Source organism: Pseudophryne corroboree, chromosome 6 (genome assembly GCF_028390025.1).
Source record: "Pseudophryne corroboree isolate aPseCor3 chromosome 6, aPseCor3.hap2, whole genome shotgun sequence".
Classification (NCBI taxonomy): Eukaryota; Metazoa; Chordata; class Amphibia; order Anura; family Myobatrachidae; genus Pseudophryne; species Pseudophryne corroboree.
The window spans coordinates 571,495,689-571,515,209 of record NC_086449.1 but is presented as its reverse complement, the minus strand read 5'-3'; the positions used below and the strand labels follow the sequence as shown (position 1 = coordinate 571,515,209).

At 44.8% G+C, this 19,521-nt stretch overlaps 1 protein-coding gene and 1 long non-coding RNA gene across 3 annotated transcripts in view; one reads left to right on the top strand and one right to left on the bottom strand.

The window, feature by feature from the left end:
• Nucleotides 1–19,521, top strand: part of ANO4 (anoctamin 4) — a 416,268-nt gene that overhangs the window by 270,282 nt on the left and 126,465 nt on the right. For both annotated transcript variants that reach the window (XM_063927829.1, XM_063927830.1), the window contains one exon: nt 14,599–14,710. In XM_063927829.1, the coding sequence (XP_063783899.1) occupies nt 14,599–14,710 (112 nt within the window). The remainder of the gene's footprint in view (nt 1–14,598; nt 14,711–19,521) is intronic.
• LOC134932954 (uncharacterized) overlaps nt 1–19,521 on the bottom strand; it is a 115,217-nt gene that overhangs the window by 3,639 nt on the left and 92,057 nt on the right. The window contains exon 2 of the long non-coding RNA XR_010179542.1: nt 11,203–11,304. This is a non-coding gene — a long non-coding RNA (uncharacterized LOC134932954). The remainder of the gene's footprint in view (nt 1–11,202; nt 11,305–19,521) is intronic.

The following is a 19,521-nucleotide window of genomic DNA, read 5'->3' as shown; positions in this document are numbered from 1 at the left end:
TCACCGGCAAGCCAGTGGCATGACGGGCTCCCAGCCCATCTCGGATCTCCTATTGTGGGAGCACGCCTTCAGTCATTCCAGTTGGCGTGGCTTCAGACTTCCACAGATGGGTGGATCCGCAATTTAGTTTTAACAGGTTACAAAATAGAGTTCGACTGTCTCCCGCCAATGCGGTTTTTCAGGACAGGACTACCTGTGTCGGACGACAAGAAGGCGATTCTGCAAACTGCCATTCAGTCTCTGCTGGATGCAGCAGTTTTGATTCCGGTCCCTGTACACCAACAGGGTCAGGGTTATTATTCCAGTCTGTTTGTGGTACCAAAGCCGGATGGCTCGGTCAGACCAATATTGAACTTAAAGGGCCTCAATCAGTACGTCACTTACTACAGATTCAAGATGGAATCTCTGCGGTCAGTAATTGCAGGCCTAGAGCCACAGGAATTCATGATTGCGCTGGATCTCAAGGATGCGTACTTACACATTCCGATTTGGCCACCTCATCAAAGGTTCTTGCGGTTTGCAATACGACAGAACCATTACCAGTTTCAGGCTCTACCGTTTGGCCTCTCGTCAGCGCCTCGGGTATTCACCAAAGTGATGTCTGTGATGATAGCTCATCTCAGTTCCCTAGGAGTGATAATAGTTCCGTACTTGGACGATTTACTCATCAAAGCCCCGTCTCAACAAATCCTCCTTCAACAGGCATTGCTGACATACAATGTACTGGTTCACCACGGTTGGATTGTCAACTTCAAAAAATCACATCTAATTCCGTCTCAACGAATTCAATTCCTAGGTATGGTTCTCGATACGGTAAATCAAAGAATTTGCCTACCTGAACAGAAAGTACAGGTCATTCGTCATCTGGTACAATTAGTGCTCAAGCCACGCACAGTCTCGGTTCATTTGTGCATTCGCATCTTAGGCACAATGGTGGCGGCTTTCGAAGCGCTTCAGTTCGGAAGATTTCACTCACGTCCTTTTCAACTGGATGTGCTCACACAGTGGTCGGGCTCGCATCTGCAGATTCACCACAGGGTGAGGTTTTCTCCAAGGGCCAGAGTGTCTCTACTCTGGTGGCTCAAAGTACAGAATCTAACCGCAGGGAAACGGTTCGGCGCCTGGAATTGGATAATTCTCACGGCGGAAGCGAGTCTCAGAGGTTGGGGAGCAGTAGTTCAAAATTATCAGCTCCAGGGTCTCTGGGCGGATCACGGAAGATTGCTGTCTATAAATGTCCTGGAACTCTGGGCAATTTACAATGCGTTACGACAAGCAGTGCACATGCTGCAGGCTCAGGCTGTTCAGGTGCAGTCAGACAATGCGACGGCGGTCGCATACATCAACAAACAAGGAGGAACGAAAAGCCGCATGGCAATGCGGGAAGTAGCTTGAATCCTCAATTGGGTCGAATATCACCAAGTGATATTGTCAGCAGTATTCATTCCGGGAGCGGACAACTGGGAGGCGGATTCTCAGCCGTCGGATTTTCATCCAGGAGAATGGTCATTAAATCCAGAAGTGTTTCACATGTTGGTCTAGAAGTGGGGTTACCCGCAGGTGGACCTGATGGCATCTCGCCACAATCATCAAACGTCCCAGTACGTGTCCAGAACGAGAGATCCAAAGGCAGTGGCGGTGGATGCTCTCACAATCACGTGGCCATACAGTCTCGTGTATCTGTTTCCACCGTTTCCGCTGCTCCCTCTATTGCTAAAACGGATCAAAAGAGAGTCCGTCACAGTCATATTAGTGGCGCCTCATTGGCCTCAGAGAGCTTGGTTTTCGGATCTCCGCGGTCTACTCGCAGACGATCCTTGGCCGCTCCCACTACGTCCGGACCTGTTACAACAGGGTCCGTTCCTTTACCCCGATTTAGCGCGGCTGCGTTTGACGGGGTGGCTGTTGAGACCGCCCTCTTAAGAAGAGAGGGCATTCCAGAATCAGTTATACCAACCATGTTACGAGCTAGGAAGCCGGTTACGGCAGCTCATTATTACAGAATTTGGCGTGCCTATATAGGTTGGTGTGAAGCTCGGAAGTTTCCGACATCGTCTTTCAAGTTATCCCGTCTTTTGTTATTGCTACAGATGGGGTTAGATGGAGGTCTGCGTTTATCCACACTAAAAGTGCAGATATCTGCGTTGTCAATTTATTTTCAAAGAAGATTGGCTCTATTGCCGCCGGTACACACCTTTATGCAGGGTGTCCTCAGAGTACAGCCTCCATTCACTCCACCTACTGCGCCATGGGACTTGAATCTGGTTTTAGATTTCTTACAGTCTTTTTATTTTGAACCCTTACAACAAGTGGATATTAAGTTTCTCACTTGGAAAACAATTTTTCTCCTAGCCTTGGCTTCGGCAAGGCGTGTTTCAGATTTGGGTGCCTTGTCATGCAAGCCACCGTATTTAGTGTTTCATGATGACAGAGCGTAACTTCGGACGAATCCCGCTTTCCTACCAAAAGTAGTGTCCTCTTCCCACATCAATCAACCAATAGTAGTTCCTGTGTTAACAGGAGATTCTGGAACCTTGGATGTGGTACGCGCATTACGCGTTTATGTATCCCGAACGTCTACAGTTCGTAAGACGGATACGTTGTTTATCCTCTATGATGCGGCCAAGTTGGGTTGGCCAGCTTCTAAGCAGACCTTATCTAGATGGATAAAACTGACTATACGTCAGGCTTACCTTCATGCTAGGTTACAGCCTCCTACATTAGTAACAGCTCATTCCACACGTTCTGTAGAAACGTCATGGGCAGCTGGTCATGGAGCTTCTACGACACAGCTTTGCCGTGCGGCTACATGGTCTTCAGTGCACACGTTTGTGCGCTTTTACAAGTTTGATACTTTTGCGGCATCAGCATCTAGCTTTGGCCGTCTAGTGTTACAGGTGCCAAACAGCTCTCCCGCCCACGGGGGAAACTTTGGTACGTCCCAAGAGTAATCCAGTGACCCCTAGCGGATGAAAAAGAAAATAGGATTTTGGTACTTACCAGGTAAATCCTTTTCTTTGAATCCATAGGGGGCACTGGCCGCCCACCCAGAGCAGTTTTACCTGGTTGTGGTAGGTTCAGAAAATCTTATGGTAACACACTCTTACCGACTGTTTCAAATTAGTAATTCTATCGGGTTGGTGTCAACTGTTAGTTGTCAGTATCGTTATGTGTCAACTTTATTGTTGTCCGTTTTTGTTATATGTATTTCTCCATTGTCAACCTCTATAGCTCCTGTTCGGCTCAGTAAAAAAACACTGAGGTACTCTGGGATATGGAGGGGAGGAGTAGTCTCAAATTTTAATTTATTCAGTGCCTAGTTCCTGTGGAACCGTCCATATCCCAAGAGTACTCCAGTGTCCCTTATGGATTCAAAGAAAAGGATTTACCTGGTAAGTACCAAAATCCTATTATCTCTCATTGCTGTCTGTCAGAGGACAATCACGTAAAATAAGTGGTTAGGTCTTCACTGCCTTTTAAGACACTACGCACATGTGGCCTTGTTATATCAATATTATAGTTCAATATTACAGTTAAATACTTAGTGTAATTCTACAGTATGCACCAAAAATGACAAAATTGCTTCGTCAAAAGGCTGTTAAGTTAATTGTAATAACAATAACATAACATTTTGATTCTCTGTAGTTTACAGAATGGATTAGTGGAAAGCAGATTGTTGAAAGAAAAATATGGAACATATTTATAAAAGTGACAGGGAAGTTCAGTACATCAGTTACACTGCTGGCCTGGCTGCTCATGTTGCAGCAGTTGCTATAGCAACAAAGTTATTATCAGTTAAGTTATTCCAGAACCCCACTCACTTTTGAAATGGAGAAAAGTTATTAATAAAAGCCTTCCTTTACAAAGATGATCCATGTAGTTAGTGAATGCTGTGATAAAATCAAAAAAATCCATGACCCATAGTTAATGTGCCCTCATACTGCTCTCTTTAATTCTGAGTACGTTCTCTGTAAGCCATTAATCTATGACTACCTGTAAGCTGTGTTTGTATTTGTGTGCGTATATGTGTGTGTGTGTATATATACATATAGATATGTATACAGGGTGATTCAAAAGTCGCAATACACCCTTTTGTTTCAAAAACTTTGCAGGAAATGGGAAAACGCAATACTCCAGTAAGGTATGGGTGAGGTTGACTATCTTTTAGGGTATGTACTAGACATGGGCGCCATCTTGAAATCGGCCATCTTGAATCTAAGTCAGCTTTTTCAAATGGAAAGGGGGTCGTGTAACATCAAACAACATCAGAATTTGCTGAAAAGTTTATTTAAAACAGATTTGAAATAGCAGTTATTGTTCAAAAGTTACAACACTTTTTTTGTTGCAGGTAACTAAAGATGGCTTTGACAAAAGAGGAGAGAATTGAGGTCATTTCGATGTCTGGAGAATGAAGTTTCCGTGTCATAGCTGCAGATTTCAACAAGTGGCACCCAGATAGACATCCGATTTCACATAACACTGTCAGGTGCCTAATTTCCAAATTCCGAGAAACTGGGACTGTGGCTGACAAGTCACGGAGTGGTCATCCAAAAAGTGCTGCTGATGGGGGCGTGGCCTGGCGGGCATCGAGGGTGGACGCGGCTGAAAAGAGATCCTGGCTGGCGTTCCTTAAACCCCTCTCCCTGACCCCCCTTGAGCACTCCTTCCCGCTGGTGCCCCACCATATCTGCCCCACTGTACCTTTCCCTTTAGGGTGTTCTGGTCCGCAGAGCCGGGGGATGCTTCCTAGCGTCCTTGCAGATTGTGGCCTGTACTCCTTACTGAAGCCGGGGCCTGGATTAGGAGCGGTTTCCGGCAGCCTCGCACCCGCGGCGTGTCCCCCGGAGGCCATGGTCCGCTTCCCTGTGCCCTCCCTGCAGTCCTCTGCTCCCTGGCCGGCCGCTTACGCTGAGAGCCTCGGTGATGGCTCTCTTCACAGGGGCTCCCTCTGCGGCTCTCCCTTCTGATCACCTGCGACAGAAAGTGCGGGTCCCCGTACCTCCGTGCTGGGGAACTTTGCTGGCTCTTTGGAGGTGGCTGCCTCCCAGTCTCCAGAGGCTACACTTACTGCTGGGAAGCTCCCAGCCCGCCTTCCCACTGTATTAATCAGGTAGCTGTGCTCACCTGGGCTGCCCCTTCCTCCATTAACCCTGTGCACTCTGGTGGGGACTGGGGGCTTGGAGAACTGTCATAACTGTGACCCCATTGTTTCTCCACAACAGGAGTGGTCGGCAGGGGGTAAGTGGTTTGGCTGCTGCTGCCCACACCTCTCCCTAACTATACTGCTGCGGAGACGTAGGACGGCACTGCTGTCTTAGCGGGCTGCGGCCTGCACCTGATCTGTGAACGAGGTCCTGAATTCTGGATTTGCACCACACTGTCGAACGCGGAGAGTCGCAGCGCAGAACATACCCACGATAGAGCTGGGGATCCCTCTCGGAGCCGCGGCGTGGCACCGAAGTATTGACTTGTCCTTCTGCTTCGCTCTACTGCCGGCTGGGAGCTACAGCGCTACGGAGGCCCAGAGCGGTGCTTGCTGGAGGCCTCGCTGGGAGAACATGTACGGCGACTAGAGCTTTATCAGCTTTAACCCTGGGGATTTGGCAGATTTCTATCCAGGCTTTCTACAAGTGTGGTTCCAGCTTCCGTTGCCAAAGTGTCCTGCGGTTGGTTCTGTTTGCTGCTCATCAGTGCGTACAACTCTCCTTCCGGCCTTGGCTACATCTTGTTGCTTCCTACGATGGTCTTCATAGCATAAGTGCACCCCTCCTTCCCTGATGGGTTGATATTTCTCTCCACTCATGCAGTGATCATCGAATACTGACCGTCATACCGCTAACTCTTTGCTTCTATATTACGGATTTCACGTCTTCACGGGATTTCCTTGCTTCTTCAAACATGCCAATGAAGAGAGGGGGTAAAAAACCCTGTTTGCCTGCTCCTGTACGATTTCCTAAAGTCTCCAATTCAAGTCAGAAATCCTCTAACTTGACTCTGGTGCACTCCCTCACTCCCTCTACCCCATCCAAATCCCTTCTCCAACTACACCTGCAACTCTGGTGTTAGATTTGGACCCACAGGCTCCTCTAACAACTCAATCTATGTTCACAATGTTCACTGCATTCCGTTCCGATGTTTTGTCAGGCCTAGAATCTTCCATCCAAACACTCAGGACTGACATTGTTGGCATTGCTGGTCGGACCGACCATCTGGAGGATAACATGCAGGAACCTGTGGCGTCACATAATGACCTCCTGTCCTCTCATGCGGAGCTGCAAGCGGAGGTGTCCTCAATACGTGAAAAGATCGCGGACCTTGAGGACAGGTCAAGGAGAAACAATCTTAAGATTAGAGGCATTCCCGATTCCGTTTCACCGTCTGAGTTGATGGACTATGTCACCAAACTATTCCGGAAGCTTCTCCCATCAGCTACAGAGCAAGACTTGCTTGTTGATAGAGTTCACCGTTTGCCTAAGCCGAGAGGTGGATATGCATCTAATTATTCCAGAGATACCCTCTTGAGAGTCCATTTCTTCTATGTTAAAGAGGATATCCTTAAGGCTGCTCGATGAGACAATGATATCCAATACAGGTGGGGTTTCCCCGTCAAGATTATAGTCAGATACGTACGACTCTTCTTCGTACGTAATATCTTCATTTGAAGCTGGAGTTAAATTATTGGTGGACTGGGACATTGTGATTCCACAGCCTAAGACACGTGCATCTCCCCTGCTTCCAGCGAACTGAAGTTGTGCTGATTCTTTGATATCCTTTACGGACCTGTGGGTTTTGTAACTACAGACTTATTTGCTTGCTGCTCTTGACCTTCTACTTCTCCTCTAACTAGGGGTGTCATTGCTGTCATCAGAGTAGTGAGATCGGAGCCTGTTTTAGTAGTTTTCATTAGTTTACTAGTAACTGTGTGTTTGTATTGCCCGCAGGTTTGTGTTCTAGATGTCTACCTCTACTGGGTTTGTGAGCTGGTTCTGCTTTCGGTTTCCAGCTCGCAAACCTCATCATGTTCGTGCTTTATTTTGTTTTATGGTGAACTCTGCTCCTTGGTTTAATGTGAATCGCTATTTTCTCCCTGTTATAATTATACAGTTACGGTCAGTATATTATATTATATTATGTTATGTCTTAATCGTACCTGGATGCATTTCAATTTCTTTGATTATTACTGTTTGAGTTGGACCCATTGAGGCCACGCCCACAATGCTTTTGATTTGTTGCCATTTTTTTAGGCAACAAACACTGTGGTCCTCGTTGTAGGGCTATTTCAGTTTTTCTCTTCTCTGTTTCTTTTTCTATGCTATCTTATTCTACTATTCACATTTTTCCTATTCCCTTTTTGTCCTTTTCCTTCTCTTGGGAGTCTGATTACGTTAGACTATTCCATTTCAGAACCCCAGATGGTTAAGTTTTTCTCGCTGAATGTAAACGGCCTTAATTCCCCTAATAAAAGACGCCAAGCCTTAGATACTTTTCATAGAGAAAAAGCTAGAGTTGTTGGCCTCCAAGAGACACACTTTTCATCTATTGCTCCTCCTGCCTTCTCAACTCTCGAGACCCCACTGGCTATTATGCTAATGGCCCATTTAAAAGGCATGGAGTTGCTATCCTATTTCACAATACGGTCCATTTTGAGCTCACCTCCCAATTACCAGATAAAGATTGGCGGTACTTAATTTTAGTGGAAAAACTGAACGACAAAGTTGTTACGATTGTTTCTTTATATGCCCCGAATACCAATCAGCTCCCCTTTCTGCGTAAATTTATTTGAGACCGTACAGACGGTTCAAAAAGACCATGTAGTTTTTATGGAACACTTCAATATGGTCCTGGATGAAAAGTTAGATAGGTCCGCGTCTTCTGGGGGACCCTCTGGAGGGCTACGCCCCCTTGGGATGATTGTTATCAGAATTTGATCTTTACGATGTTTGGCGCATACAGTCCCCTACAGTTAAAAACTATACCTTCTTTTCTCACCCTCGCAACTCGTATTCCCGTGTAGATTTGATCTTGTTAGATAAGTTGTCCTTACAACATACATTTTGATCAACTATTATCCCAGTAGTGTAGTCTGATCGTGCAGCGGTGACTTGGTCTTGGAATTATGACAGTTCTAAGATGCCTCCCCATCCTTGTAGACTACCAGATTATATTGTGTCCTCTCCTGACGCCTCTACTGCCCTATTTGATGCCATGACTACTTATTTAGCTACGAATGCCCCCCTTGACACATCCGTCCCTACCCATTGGTGTGTGCTTAAGGCAGTTCTTTGTGGGGTGGCTATCCAGATGGGGGCTAGACTAAAGAGACAGTATTTAAGCCAGCAAGAGGATTTAGAATGTCGCTTGCTTCAAGTTGTCTTTAAATAGATCTCGACCCTCCCGTCTTCTGAAACGTAAACTAGTCTCGATTAGGAATCAGCTCCAAAAATTATTCTTTACCCGTATGCAGCATGCTTACACCAAACTCCAACAGAAATTTTATATTTTAGGTAATAAATCTGGTAAATTCCTGGCCCACAGGCTAAGACTACGTCATGTTAGGAATAGAATCAAGTGCATTCAGCTGCCTAATGGGAAGAAACTTTTGAATCTGTCTGACATAGCAGATGCTTTCGCTACTTACTACCAATACTTGTATAACCTGAACTCTGACCCTGGCACTCCACAACCCACCCCTCTTTTAATAGCTTCTTTTTTGGAGACCCTTCACTTGCCTACGTTGTCATCAGATTACCTAGAGTCCCTTAATGTTCCTTGGTCAGAGGAAGAAATAACAGCGGCCATTAAATCTCTACCAATAGGGAAGGCTCCTGGTCCGGATGGATTCATTAATTTTTTTTACAGAAAATTTGCCCCTACTCTGGTACCGGTCCTCGCCTCTTTATATCAATATGCCACTGATGGTGGTTCCCTGCCTGAGGAAATGCTGCAGGCACGTATTATCACTATTCATAAACCTGGGAAAGATCCCTCCCTATGTCAGAATTACAGGCCGATACCTCAACACTGACTTGAAGATCTTCTCTAAACTTATAGCAAATAGATTATCCCCTTTCATCTCACACATTATCCATCCAGATCAGGTAGGCTTTGTACGGGGTAGACAATCTACTGACAACACAAGAAGGGTTTTTGACCTTCCTGAATGTATTATGCATAGAGGGGAGGAGGCCATTTCTCCATAAACTCAGTCTCTTGGCAGAGGAGATACTCTTGTTCGTCACACACCCTGACACCTCTCTACTGGCCTTACATGCGATTATTGATCGCTACAGTGCCTCCTCGTTTTATAAACTTAATACTGCAAAAACTGAAGTGCTACCATTTAATATGCAGACTGATAAGCTATCTAAACTTAGGCAGTCTTACAGATATAACCGGAAGACGGATCATATCTTATACCTGGGTATCAACATCCCTAATTCATTGTCTAAAGTAATGGAGCTTAATTACAATCCCCTCTTGTCTCAAATAGAACCTCTATTCAAAAGATGGGTCGGCTTAGAAGTATCGTGGCTAGGCAGATTGGCAGCGTACAAAATGTCTATATTGCCTAAACTGATGTATCTCTTTCGCTCGATCCCCTATATCATCCTCCAAAAGTTCCTTGGTCAAATTCACTCAGTCATACTCCGGTATATATGGCGGAAGAAACCCCCCCCCCCGCCGCATTGCTTACTGCCGTTTAACAAAACCAAAAAATCTTGGAGGTCTGGCAGTTCCAGATCTACGAAAATACCAATTTGCTTGCCTGGTGGCGCAAATATGAGATTGGTCTTTGCCAGCGGGTAGGAAGTTATGGGTAGACCTGGAGAAACAGTTGTATTCTCGTATTCCCCTGCTAAACCTTTTATGGACCCCGACTCAACAGAGGCCCCTTACACAACACACACCACGTGCCTTTCTGGACTCACTTAAAGCGTGGGATACTATCTTGGTTTCCTCTAAATCTATCTCTTTACCTTCTCGCACTCTATCCCTGTCTGCTCTTTCTGGCATGATTCCGGTTTTAAATATGTCTAAGTGGGTATCCAGTGGTATTGTTACTGTTAATGCATTTGTCGATGGTACAACAATTCCCCCGTTTAATATGCTCCAACTTCAATATAACCTCCCCTCTACTGAATTAATTTTATACAATCGTATCGTCCAGTGGATAACTAGTACCATACGGTCCTCAGGACCAATACTTTTGCCACCGCCTACTATACTTGCGAAGATCCTCTTTGGCAATTGTAGGGGGTCTATACGTTTTTGGTATGCAGTAGAGAACGATGCTGAATTGGTACATAAATCACAGTCACACCTTAAATGGGAATCGGATCTGCTGTGCTGCTTTGCTCAGCAACAATGGGAGTCGATTTCTCTCTCAACCCATACTATGTCTAACTGTAACAACCACATAGAGATGCATTTTAAGTTATTACATGGCCTTTATTTTACACCAGCCAAATTACATAGAATCTGGCTTACGGTTTCCAAATTATGTTGGAGGACTGTGCGGGGGTGGGAGATCTCTACCACATTTTTTGGACTTGTCCGACGATCCGTCAGATTTGGAAGGATGTTTCTGCCCTCGCATCCAAAGTTTTACTTTTCACCCTCCGTGCGTCTCCTTCTCTAGCTCTTTTACATGTCTACCCAAGTGATCTGCCTAACGCGGATCGCTATGTCCTAGGTCACATACTTATTGCCACTAGAGCTGCGATAGCCCAAGATTGGAAAAATCCCTCCCCCCTCAACGCTTCCAACAATTATCCAAAATATTCACCATGCCTTTCAGATGGAAACCCTGGGTTTACCCTAATCTTTTAAAGCTACTTCTCCATTGGTCTGTTAGATGGTTCAGATGGCATGAATACTCCACATCGAGAAATGGAGCTAATTTGTCTACTTGAAACAGATTAGTTTTATGTATTTTGGCTTTAGTATTCTTTTTCATAAGGTGGACTGTTTTTGCTCTTTTATTGTATATGCCTTCTTCCTATATGTTTCATATATTATGTTTTTTTTATTTTGTGTATTCAATGTTTGTATAATTAATTTGGTAATGTGTTGTCTGACCCCATTTCCCTGCTCCCCAACCCTCTCCCCCCTCTCTTTTTTTCTGTATTCTTCTCCTTTCCGTGGTTAACGGAACAAAACTTTTAATAAAATATAATTGATGATAAAAAAAGTGCTACTGACGTGTCATACTGAAGTGCTACTGCTATGACACTGAAACTTTGTTCTCCAGACGTCAAAATGACCTAAATTCTCCCCTCTTTTGTCAAAGCCATCTTCAGTTACCTGTAAAAAAAAAAAAAAAAAGGGTTGTAACTTTTGAACCATAACTGCTATTTCAAATCTGTTTGCTGCAATAATTTTTTCAGCAAATTCTGATGTTGTTTGACTTAGATTCAAGATGGCCGATTTCAGGACGGCACCCATGTTTAGTACACACAATAAAAGATAGCCCACCTCAACCATACCGGTTTTTATTCAGTTTTCCCATTTCCTGCAAAGTTTTTTAAACATAAGGGTGTACTGCGACTTTTGAATCACCCTGTGTATGTATGTGCGTGTGTGTGTGTGTGTGTGTGTGTGTGTGTGTATGTATTTATATATACAGTTTTATACACTGCTCAAAAAAATAAAGGGAACACTAAAATAACACATCCTAGATCTGAATGAATGAAATATTCTTATTAAATACTTTGTTCTTTACATAGTTGAATGTGCTGACAACAAAATCACACAAAAATTATCAATGGAAATCAAATTTATTAACCCATGGAGGTCTGGATTTGGAGTCACCCTCAAAATTAAAGTGGAAAAACACACTACAGGCTAATCCAACTTTGATGTAATGTCCTTAAAGCAAGTCAAAATGAGGCTCAGTAGTGTGTGTGGCCTCCACGTGCCTGTATGACCTCCCTACAACCCATACAAGTGGCTCAGGTAGTGCAGCTCATCCAGGATGGCACATCAATGCGAGCTGTGGCAAGAAGGTTTGCTGTGTCTGTCAGCGTAGTGTCCAGAGCATGGAGGCGCTTCCAGGAGACAGGCCAGTACATCAGGAGACGTGGAGGAGGCCGTAGGAGGGCAACAACCCAGCAGCAGGACCGCTACCTCCGCCTTTGTGCAAGGAGGAACAGGAGGAGCACTGCCAGAGCCCTGCAAAATGACCTCCAGCAAGCCACAAATGTGCATGTGTCTACTCAAATGATCAGAAACAGACTCCATGAGGGTGGTATGAGGGCCCGACGTCCACAGGTGGGGGTTGTGCTTACAGCCCAACACCGTGCAGGACGTTTGGCATTTGCCAGAGAACACCAAGATTGGCAAATTCGCCACTGGCGCCCTGTGCTCTTCACAGATGAAAGCAGGTTCTCACTGCGCACATGTGACAGACGTGACAGAGTCTGGAGACGCCAAGGAGAACGTTCAGCTGCCTGCAACATCCTCCAGCATGACCGGTTTGGCAGTGGGTCAGTAATGGTGTGGGGTGGCATTTCTTTGGGGGGCCGCACAGCCCTCCATGTGCTCGCCAGAGGTAGCCTGACTGCCATTAGGTACCGAGATGAGATCCTCAGACCCCTTGTGAGACCATATGCTGGTGCGGTTGGCCCTGGGTTCCTCCTAATGCAAGGCAATGCTAGACCTCGTGTGGCTGGAGTGTGTCAGCAGTTCCTGCAAGACGAAGGCATTGATGCTATGGACTGGCCCGCCCGTTCCCCAGACCTGAATCCAATTGAGAACATCTGGGACATCATGTCTCGCTCCATCCACCAACGCTACGTTGCACCACAGACTGTCCAGGAGTTGGCGGATGCTTTAGTCCAGGTCTGGGAGGAGATCCCTCAGGAGACCAACCGCCACCTCATCAGGAGCATGCCCAGGCATTGTAGGGAGGTCATACAGGCACATGGAGGCCACACACACTACTGAGCCTCATTTTGACTTGTTTTAAGGACATTACATCAAAGTTTGATCAGCATGTAGTGTGTTTTTCCACTTTAATTTTGAGGGTGACTCCAAATCCAGACCTCCATGGGTTAATACATTTGATTTCCATTAATAATTTTTGTGTGATTTTGTTGTCAGCATATTCAACTATGTAAAGAACAAAGTATTTAATAAGAATATTTCATTCATTCTAGGATGTGTTATTTTAGTGTTCCCTTTATTTTTTTGAGCAGTGTATATTGAAAAGTTTTAGAACACCCCCAGCAATCCAAAACCAGTGAATAACCAGCAAAGGTACCTAGGTAATGTACAAAAGTCCTGCAGGAATGGATGTAAATTCTGCACTGAAGTTGATGCAAATAATTCCTACAGGTGTACCAAATGCTGTTGATTACTTTATTACATCCCCACGTCTGTATAAAAGAAGTGTTGGAAAGGACTGTTATTACACACTCTGAAGCATTATTTGGACAATAACTGCAGGAAGTAATATATTTCTATTGTAACCCTTAAAAGTGTAGGGATTTTCTTTAGAGGATTTGCAAAGAAAGCCAAGGTGTCACTGAGTACACCATCAAAAGGCACATTTAAACTAGAGTAATTGGTCTGGCAGAACCAAATCCACAACTAAATCAGATGACAAATTTCTGAGTGGCAACAGCTTTATAGGTGGCTCACAGGGCAACAGCTTCAAGCACAGCAAAACACTTGTGAAAGTAAGCAAGTCTCAGTTTCAGCTGCGAAAAGAAGACTGCAGGTCTCGACAGGTCGAGTGGTAGTTAAAAAGCCAAAACAGGAAAAAGAGGCTTGCCTAGTCTGCCAGTAGACTAATGGAGAGTAGAAGATTTGATGCTGTATATTCGGTACATCACACATGGTTTATATATGCCATTGAGTAGGCAAAAGTATAGTTCCTCAGTGTGTGACACCAACTGTCATACATGGAGGAGGAAGAGTGATGGTCTATTGCTCTTTTGCTGCATACTGAGTCGGCTACTTGCCCAAAGTGACTTGCACTCTGAACCAAAGGGGCATTCTACCACAGCATTTTGCAATACCCAATAGTCTACACCTGAATGGTCAAGACTTCATACTATAGTAGGATAATGACCCAAAATATTCTTCTGGGCTATGTCAGATATACCTTCAAGGAACAAGATGGTAGGCTCCATAACCATGGAATAGCCGGCAAAGTCTCCAGACTAAAACCTTATTGAGCTGCTTTGGGACGAACTGGACAGAATGGTGAAAGCAAAGCAACCTACAAACTTCTCGGAACTTCTGCAACAGTATTGGCAAGAACCTCTTGAAGAACATTTGATTTCCGTTATATAAAGAATGCCATAAGTGTGTTCATCAGTTATATTTGCAAAAGATGGCTACTTTGATAAGTGAAAACTTGTGTTTCTATGATTTAATTTTAGGTCCAAATAATTAGCTCCAGGTTATTTGTTATTTCTTTAATTCCTGTGTAAATTGAGACATTAAACTGTGTATATTTCAGTAAAAAAGTGTTGGTGTTCTAAAACTTTGACCAGTAGTGTATATGTGTGTATGTGTATTTGTTTGTTCAGTGCTTGAGAGTTCAAAAATTGCTTTTAAAATCTACAGTTTTGCACATGTTTTTACCCACAGAACAGCCACGTACTGAATCAGAGTGGGAGAACAGCTTTACTTTGAAAATGTTTCTTTTTCAGTTTGTCAATCTGAACAGTTCGACCTTTTACATAGCATTCTTCCTTGGAAGGTAATGTTATACATTGTGCATTTTCTTTTATTTTTTTACTTTTTACAGAATATTAAACATTTAGAAGATAAAATATGAAAACTGTGCAGAAAAAATCTGCTGTAGACCATAGCAACTAGAAGCTTTCATTTTTTTAAGCTTTGCTAGGAAAATAGCAGTATCAGATTGGTTGCTATTGATTACATCACATTATTATTATTATTATTATTATTATTATTATTATTATTAAGAATAATAATAATAATAATAGTAATAATAATAATAATAATAATTCTGTATTTATTTATGGTAAGGATTTATATACTGTATGTTCCACTTGGGGAAAGAATCCACAATATAGAGCTATGAATATGCAGCTTACCTTAGGGTCTTCTTCAAATTTTCAGAATTGTAAGGTTAACGTTATTAAGGCATATGTGAATTAAGTGAGCCCACATTTTGTCACCTGACAGAAAAGATATATATTTTTTTTAAACCCATATCTCCGCACAGAAACACACTTTTTGAGGAATACTACATTATTATTTCTGTCTCCTCTTCAGGAGAAGCCCGGAGAGGAGACGCTGCTGGGTGCTTCCGGGGCCAGGCTGTTACATCATTAGGCCCCGCCCCTTAAAATGCTGTGAGAAAATACTGTGATTTGCGGGTCATCGGGCAGGGGGTGGGGCTAAATTATGTGAATCCCGTCATTTAGCCCCACCCCCTCTGCCAGGCACTGCAGTTACGGCTGCATGGTTGTCCAGAATGCAGATAACTGTTAGATAACATGTATTTACTATCCTAATATGTGTAATAGTTTTTAATCTAAGATTAAACTGGAATTTATGCAGTATGGGGGGCATCCAATTAGCTAAAGTTATCGAACCTATCTCCCCGAAAAATCAGCTTATCGCAGATTGCGCGCTCCCATTTTTTACACCTATCGTATTCCAAAATGGCGATAACAGGATTTGCGCGATAATTTTCTAGCTGGCAAAACCAGAGATAGATATAGGAGAACATTTGGAAATCTGCCTGTACCACCCAAAAAGCCAAACAAATATAGGAAAACATTATAGAAGCCTATAAGTGGCCATAATAAAACTATTTGGTATAATTAAATTGGGTCAAATGGCTGTTTATCATAAAACGTAAAAAAAAATGTAGCTATTTTTTTCAGCAAAATAATTGCTCATTAAATTTGGGGTACATAAAAATGAGTATGACTATATATTTGTGTCATTTTAGGGGACTTTAAAAAAAAAAAGTGAAAACGGATTTATTACTCCCAACTGCAAGTCTAAAAAGACTTGTCCCACTGCAAGTCTAAAAAGACTTGTCCCACTGCAAGTCTAAAAAGACTTGTCCCACTCATAAAGCACCCCAATATACCTGTCCTATACCTTGTACCCCAATTTCCATTATTTTTTTTTACCCCCAAAAATGGCCCATTAAAAATAATTAGAACATCTAAGTGCCCAATTAGTAATTCAGGGGGTGTCCCAGGGGTTCTGAACCAAATCCCCATATTTGTACCTTTAAAATAGGTATTTTGCACTACTTTTCATCTGCTCAGAGATGGTGAAGAGAATTTTGCGATAAACTCTATGGAGACTTTTCACAGATAACTTTTTGCAGCTAATTGGATAGCGTAAATTCAATAAAATGTTGTGAAACTGCGTTATAGCGGCTAATTGGATACCCTCCGTGGGTCAAAACTATGTAGACATCTAAAATAATTTCAGTATACATGTGTCACTTTTAAATTTGGTGTCCTAGCAACCTGTGCTGTATACTTAACATGCTTTACAATTTCTCTAATGAAACCTCAATGTTACTCAGAATGCATCCTCTCCAACAGTGCAGTAGACTCTGGCATTGTGCCAGAGTCTACTGTGCATGCTCAGGTCTCCGGGTACATTGCACATGTGTGAATCACCGGAAATGGCAGCAGAGGCCATTTTCTCAGTGATATTTGCAGCTCTGTAGCCAGCACCGGGCGGATGGAGTGGTAAGTATAATTAACTGTGTCCAGGGTGTGCGGTGTGGTCCCCCCTGGACCCAGAGACCCATGTGCACTGCCCAACTTTCACCCATTATAGATACACTAGTGATTTAATCCCTTCCAAGTGTGTACAAACGGTTCTGCACTGAGGGGGTCATTCCGAGTTGTTCGCTCGTTATTTTTTTCTCGCATCGGAGCGATTAGTCGCTAATGCGCATGCGCAATGTCCGCAGTGCGACTGCGCCAAGTAAATTTGCTAAGCAGTTAGGTATTTTACTCACGGCATTACGAGGTTTTTTCTTCGTTCTGGTGATCGTAATGTGATTGACAGGAAGTGGGTGTTTCTGGGTGGAAACAGGCCGTTTTATGGGTGTGTGCGAAAAAACGCTACCGTTTCTGAGAAAAACGCGGGAGTGGCTGGAGAAACGGAGGAGTGTCTGGGCGAACGCTGGGTGTGTTTGTGACGTCAAACCAGGAACTACAAGCACTGAACTGATCGCAGATGCCGAGTAAGTGTGGAGCTACTCAGAAACTGCTAAGAAGTGTCTATTCGCAATTTAGCTAATCTTTCGTTCGCAATTTTGATAAGCTAAAATTCACTCCCAGTAGGCGGCGGCTTAGCGTGTGCAAAGCTGCTAAAAGCAGCTTGCGAGCGAACAACTCGGAATGACCCCCAGAGTCCTGATATTTTTTATCTTAAAATAAAGAATTTCTTCTTAAGGGTCCATAGTCTCCACAGGGAGAGACATTGGGAGGTGTAGGTGGTAGGGTACGACCGGGCACCATACAGTTAAAGATTTTAGCGCTCCTAAGATGCTCTGGTCCTTCCTCCCCATACCCTACCCGTAGCCTAGGCCATCCAGTTTTGTGTTGGTGCAGGCAGGAACCAGATGCACTTATAACATTGGGGCTGCTTTTAAGGATCCCCATGCTTTTTTTTATGTTTTCATTTATTTTTATTTTACTTCAGTTTCACAAGAAGCGCCAGGCAGTCCTAAGGACGCCAGCGCTGCTATTCCTTCAACTCCCCTCCAGTGCCGCAACACCAGTAACTGGTCTGGTGATTTCAGTGGGCACCTGCTAGTCAGCTCCCCGGGGACAGCCCAGATTACAGCTGGAGCACGGTGAGACAGGTAATGCATCTTTTACGCAGTCTCACCTTCAATCCTGGAGGCGGACCGGAGGTTCGTCTGGGACCACACTAGTCCACCAGGGGATTTAAATACTGGCGCTGGGGTTTGTGGAGGTCAGTGGCACCTGGAGGTAAGTAACGTCAGCATAGGGGAGGCCATTTCTCTCCCAGCAACCCCTTCCCCAGCTCAGGACGCAATTCCACAGCGGTTTCCCACCTCTGAGCTGTTCCTCGTCCACCCTCAGAGACACTCAGCGGCCATTTTAACATACAGGACTGAAGCTGCAGGTCTCCGGGAATGGTGGGTCCAGTCTCCCTATATACTTCTCCCAAGGGCCTGATTATACAGTGCTATATACTTCCAGCCACTGTGGTATGTGTAGTTGATTTTAGTGCCCTTATTAAAAAAAGGCAAAGGTAACAAGGACGCTGCTGCTCCTATGCTGGTCTGGGATATAGTTATGTGACCGCTGGTCACATTACCGACTGCTACATCCTGCCCCCCTCTAAATTCCGCAAGTTGGCATGCCGACTAGCAGGGACTATTCCCACTCGTGGGTGTCCACAACACCCATAGCCCACAGCATGGTGAGCGCAGAGAGCCCGCAAGGGGCTTGTTGCGTTCACCCCCCCCATAACCAATACCAAACCCGCTGGTCTCATGTAAGTCTTGTTCAGCTGGGTTATCCCCTCAGGACATTGTACAAGATGGTCTGTGTGCATCGTGCTATACCCCACCTAACCAGCCAGTCCCTGTTCAGTACGCCCCATGGGTGTCTTCATTCTCACTGGCTTTGGTGCAGATAGCTCCTGCTTTGCCTTCTCCAATGGATTTCCCACAGCAGTTACTGACCGCTTCCCTCTATGCCACCGCCCTGGGTGAATGTTCTCTCTCACTCACACTTCTGCAGCCTTTCAACAGATGTTACAAGGGGACAGACCCTTTACCACTAAAGCTACTAGGCATGCTGTGCCATCCTCACAGTCTACGCAGCTTTCAACTTCTGAGGTGTCATCTGGGGAGGCTGATTGGCAGACGTCTCTCCCTGTGTCCCCCTCAGTTGAGGAGGTGCGTCATTCTACCTTGGATGTACCTGCACTAGTGCGGGCAGTTAAATCCATTCTACAAATAGAAGAGAAGGAGTCTGCTCCTAAACCAAAAGCTATGCTATTCAAACGCTAGAAGGTTGTAAATGCTGAATTTCCTCAGTCAGATCAGCTTAATGACCTCATGCATGAAGCATGGAGTACACCTAGTAAAAAGTTCCAGATACCAAAACACCTGGCTTCTTTTTACCCTATCCCTTGTGGTCATGAGGGGGTCATTTTGAGTTGATCGTAGCCCTGCAAAATTTTGCAGGGCTACGAACATGTTTATAGACATGCGGGGGGACGCCCAGCACAGGGCTATCCCGCCCCGCATGTCAGTGCCGGCCCCCCCGCAGAAGTGCAAAAGCATTGCACAGCGGCGATGTTTTTGCACTTTAGGAGTTGCTCCCGGCCAGCGCAGCTCCTGCGCACTGGCCGGGAGCGACTCATCGCTCCCCGACCCACAGCGGCTGTGTGTGACATCACGCAGCCGCTGCGGCCCGCCCCCGCACGGTCCGGCCACGCCTGCGTTGGCTGGACCGCACCCACGAAATGGCGGCCAAACACCGCCGTTTCGTCCCCGCCCAGCGACTGCCTCTGCCCGTC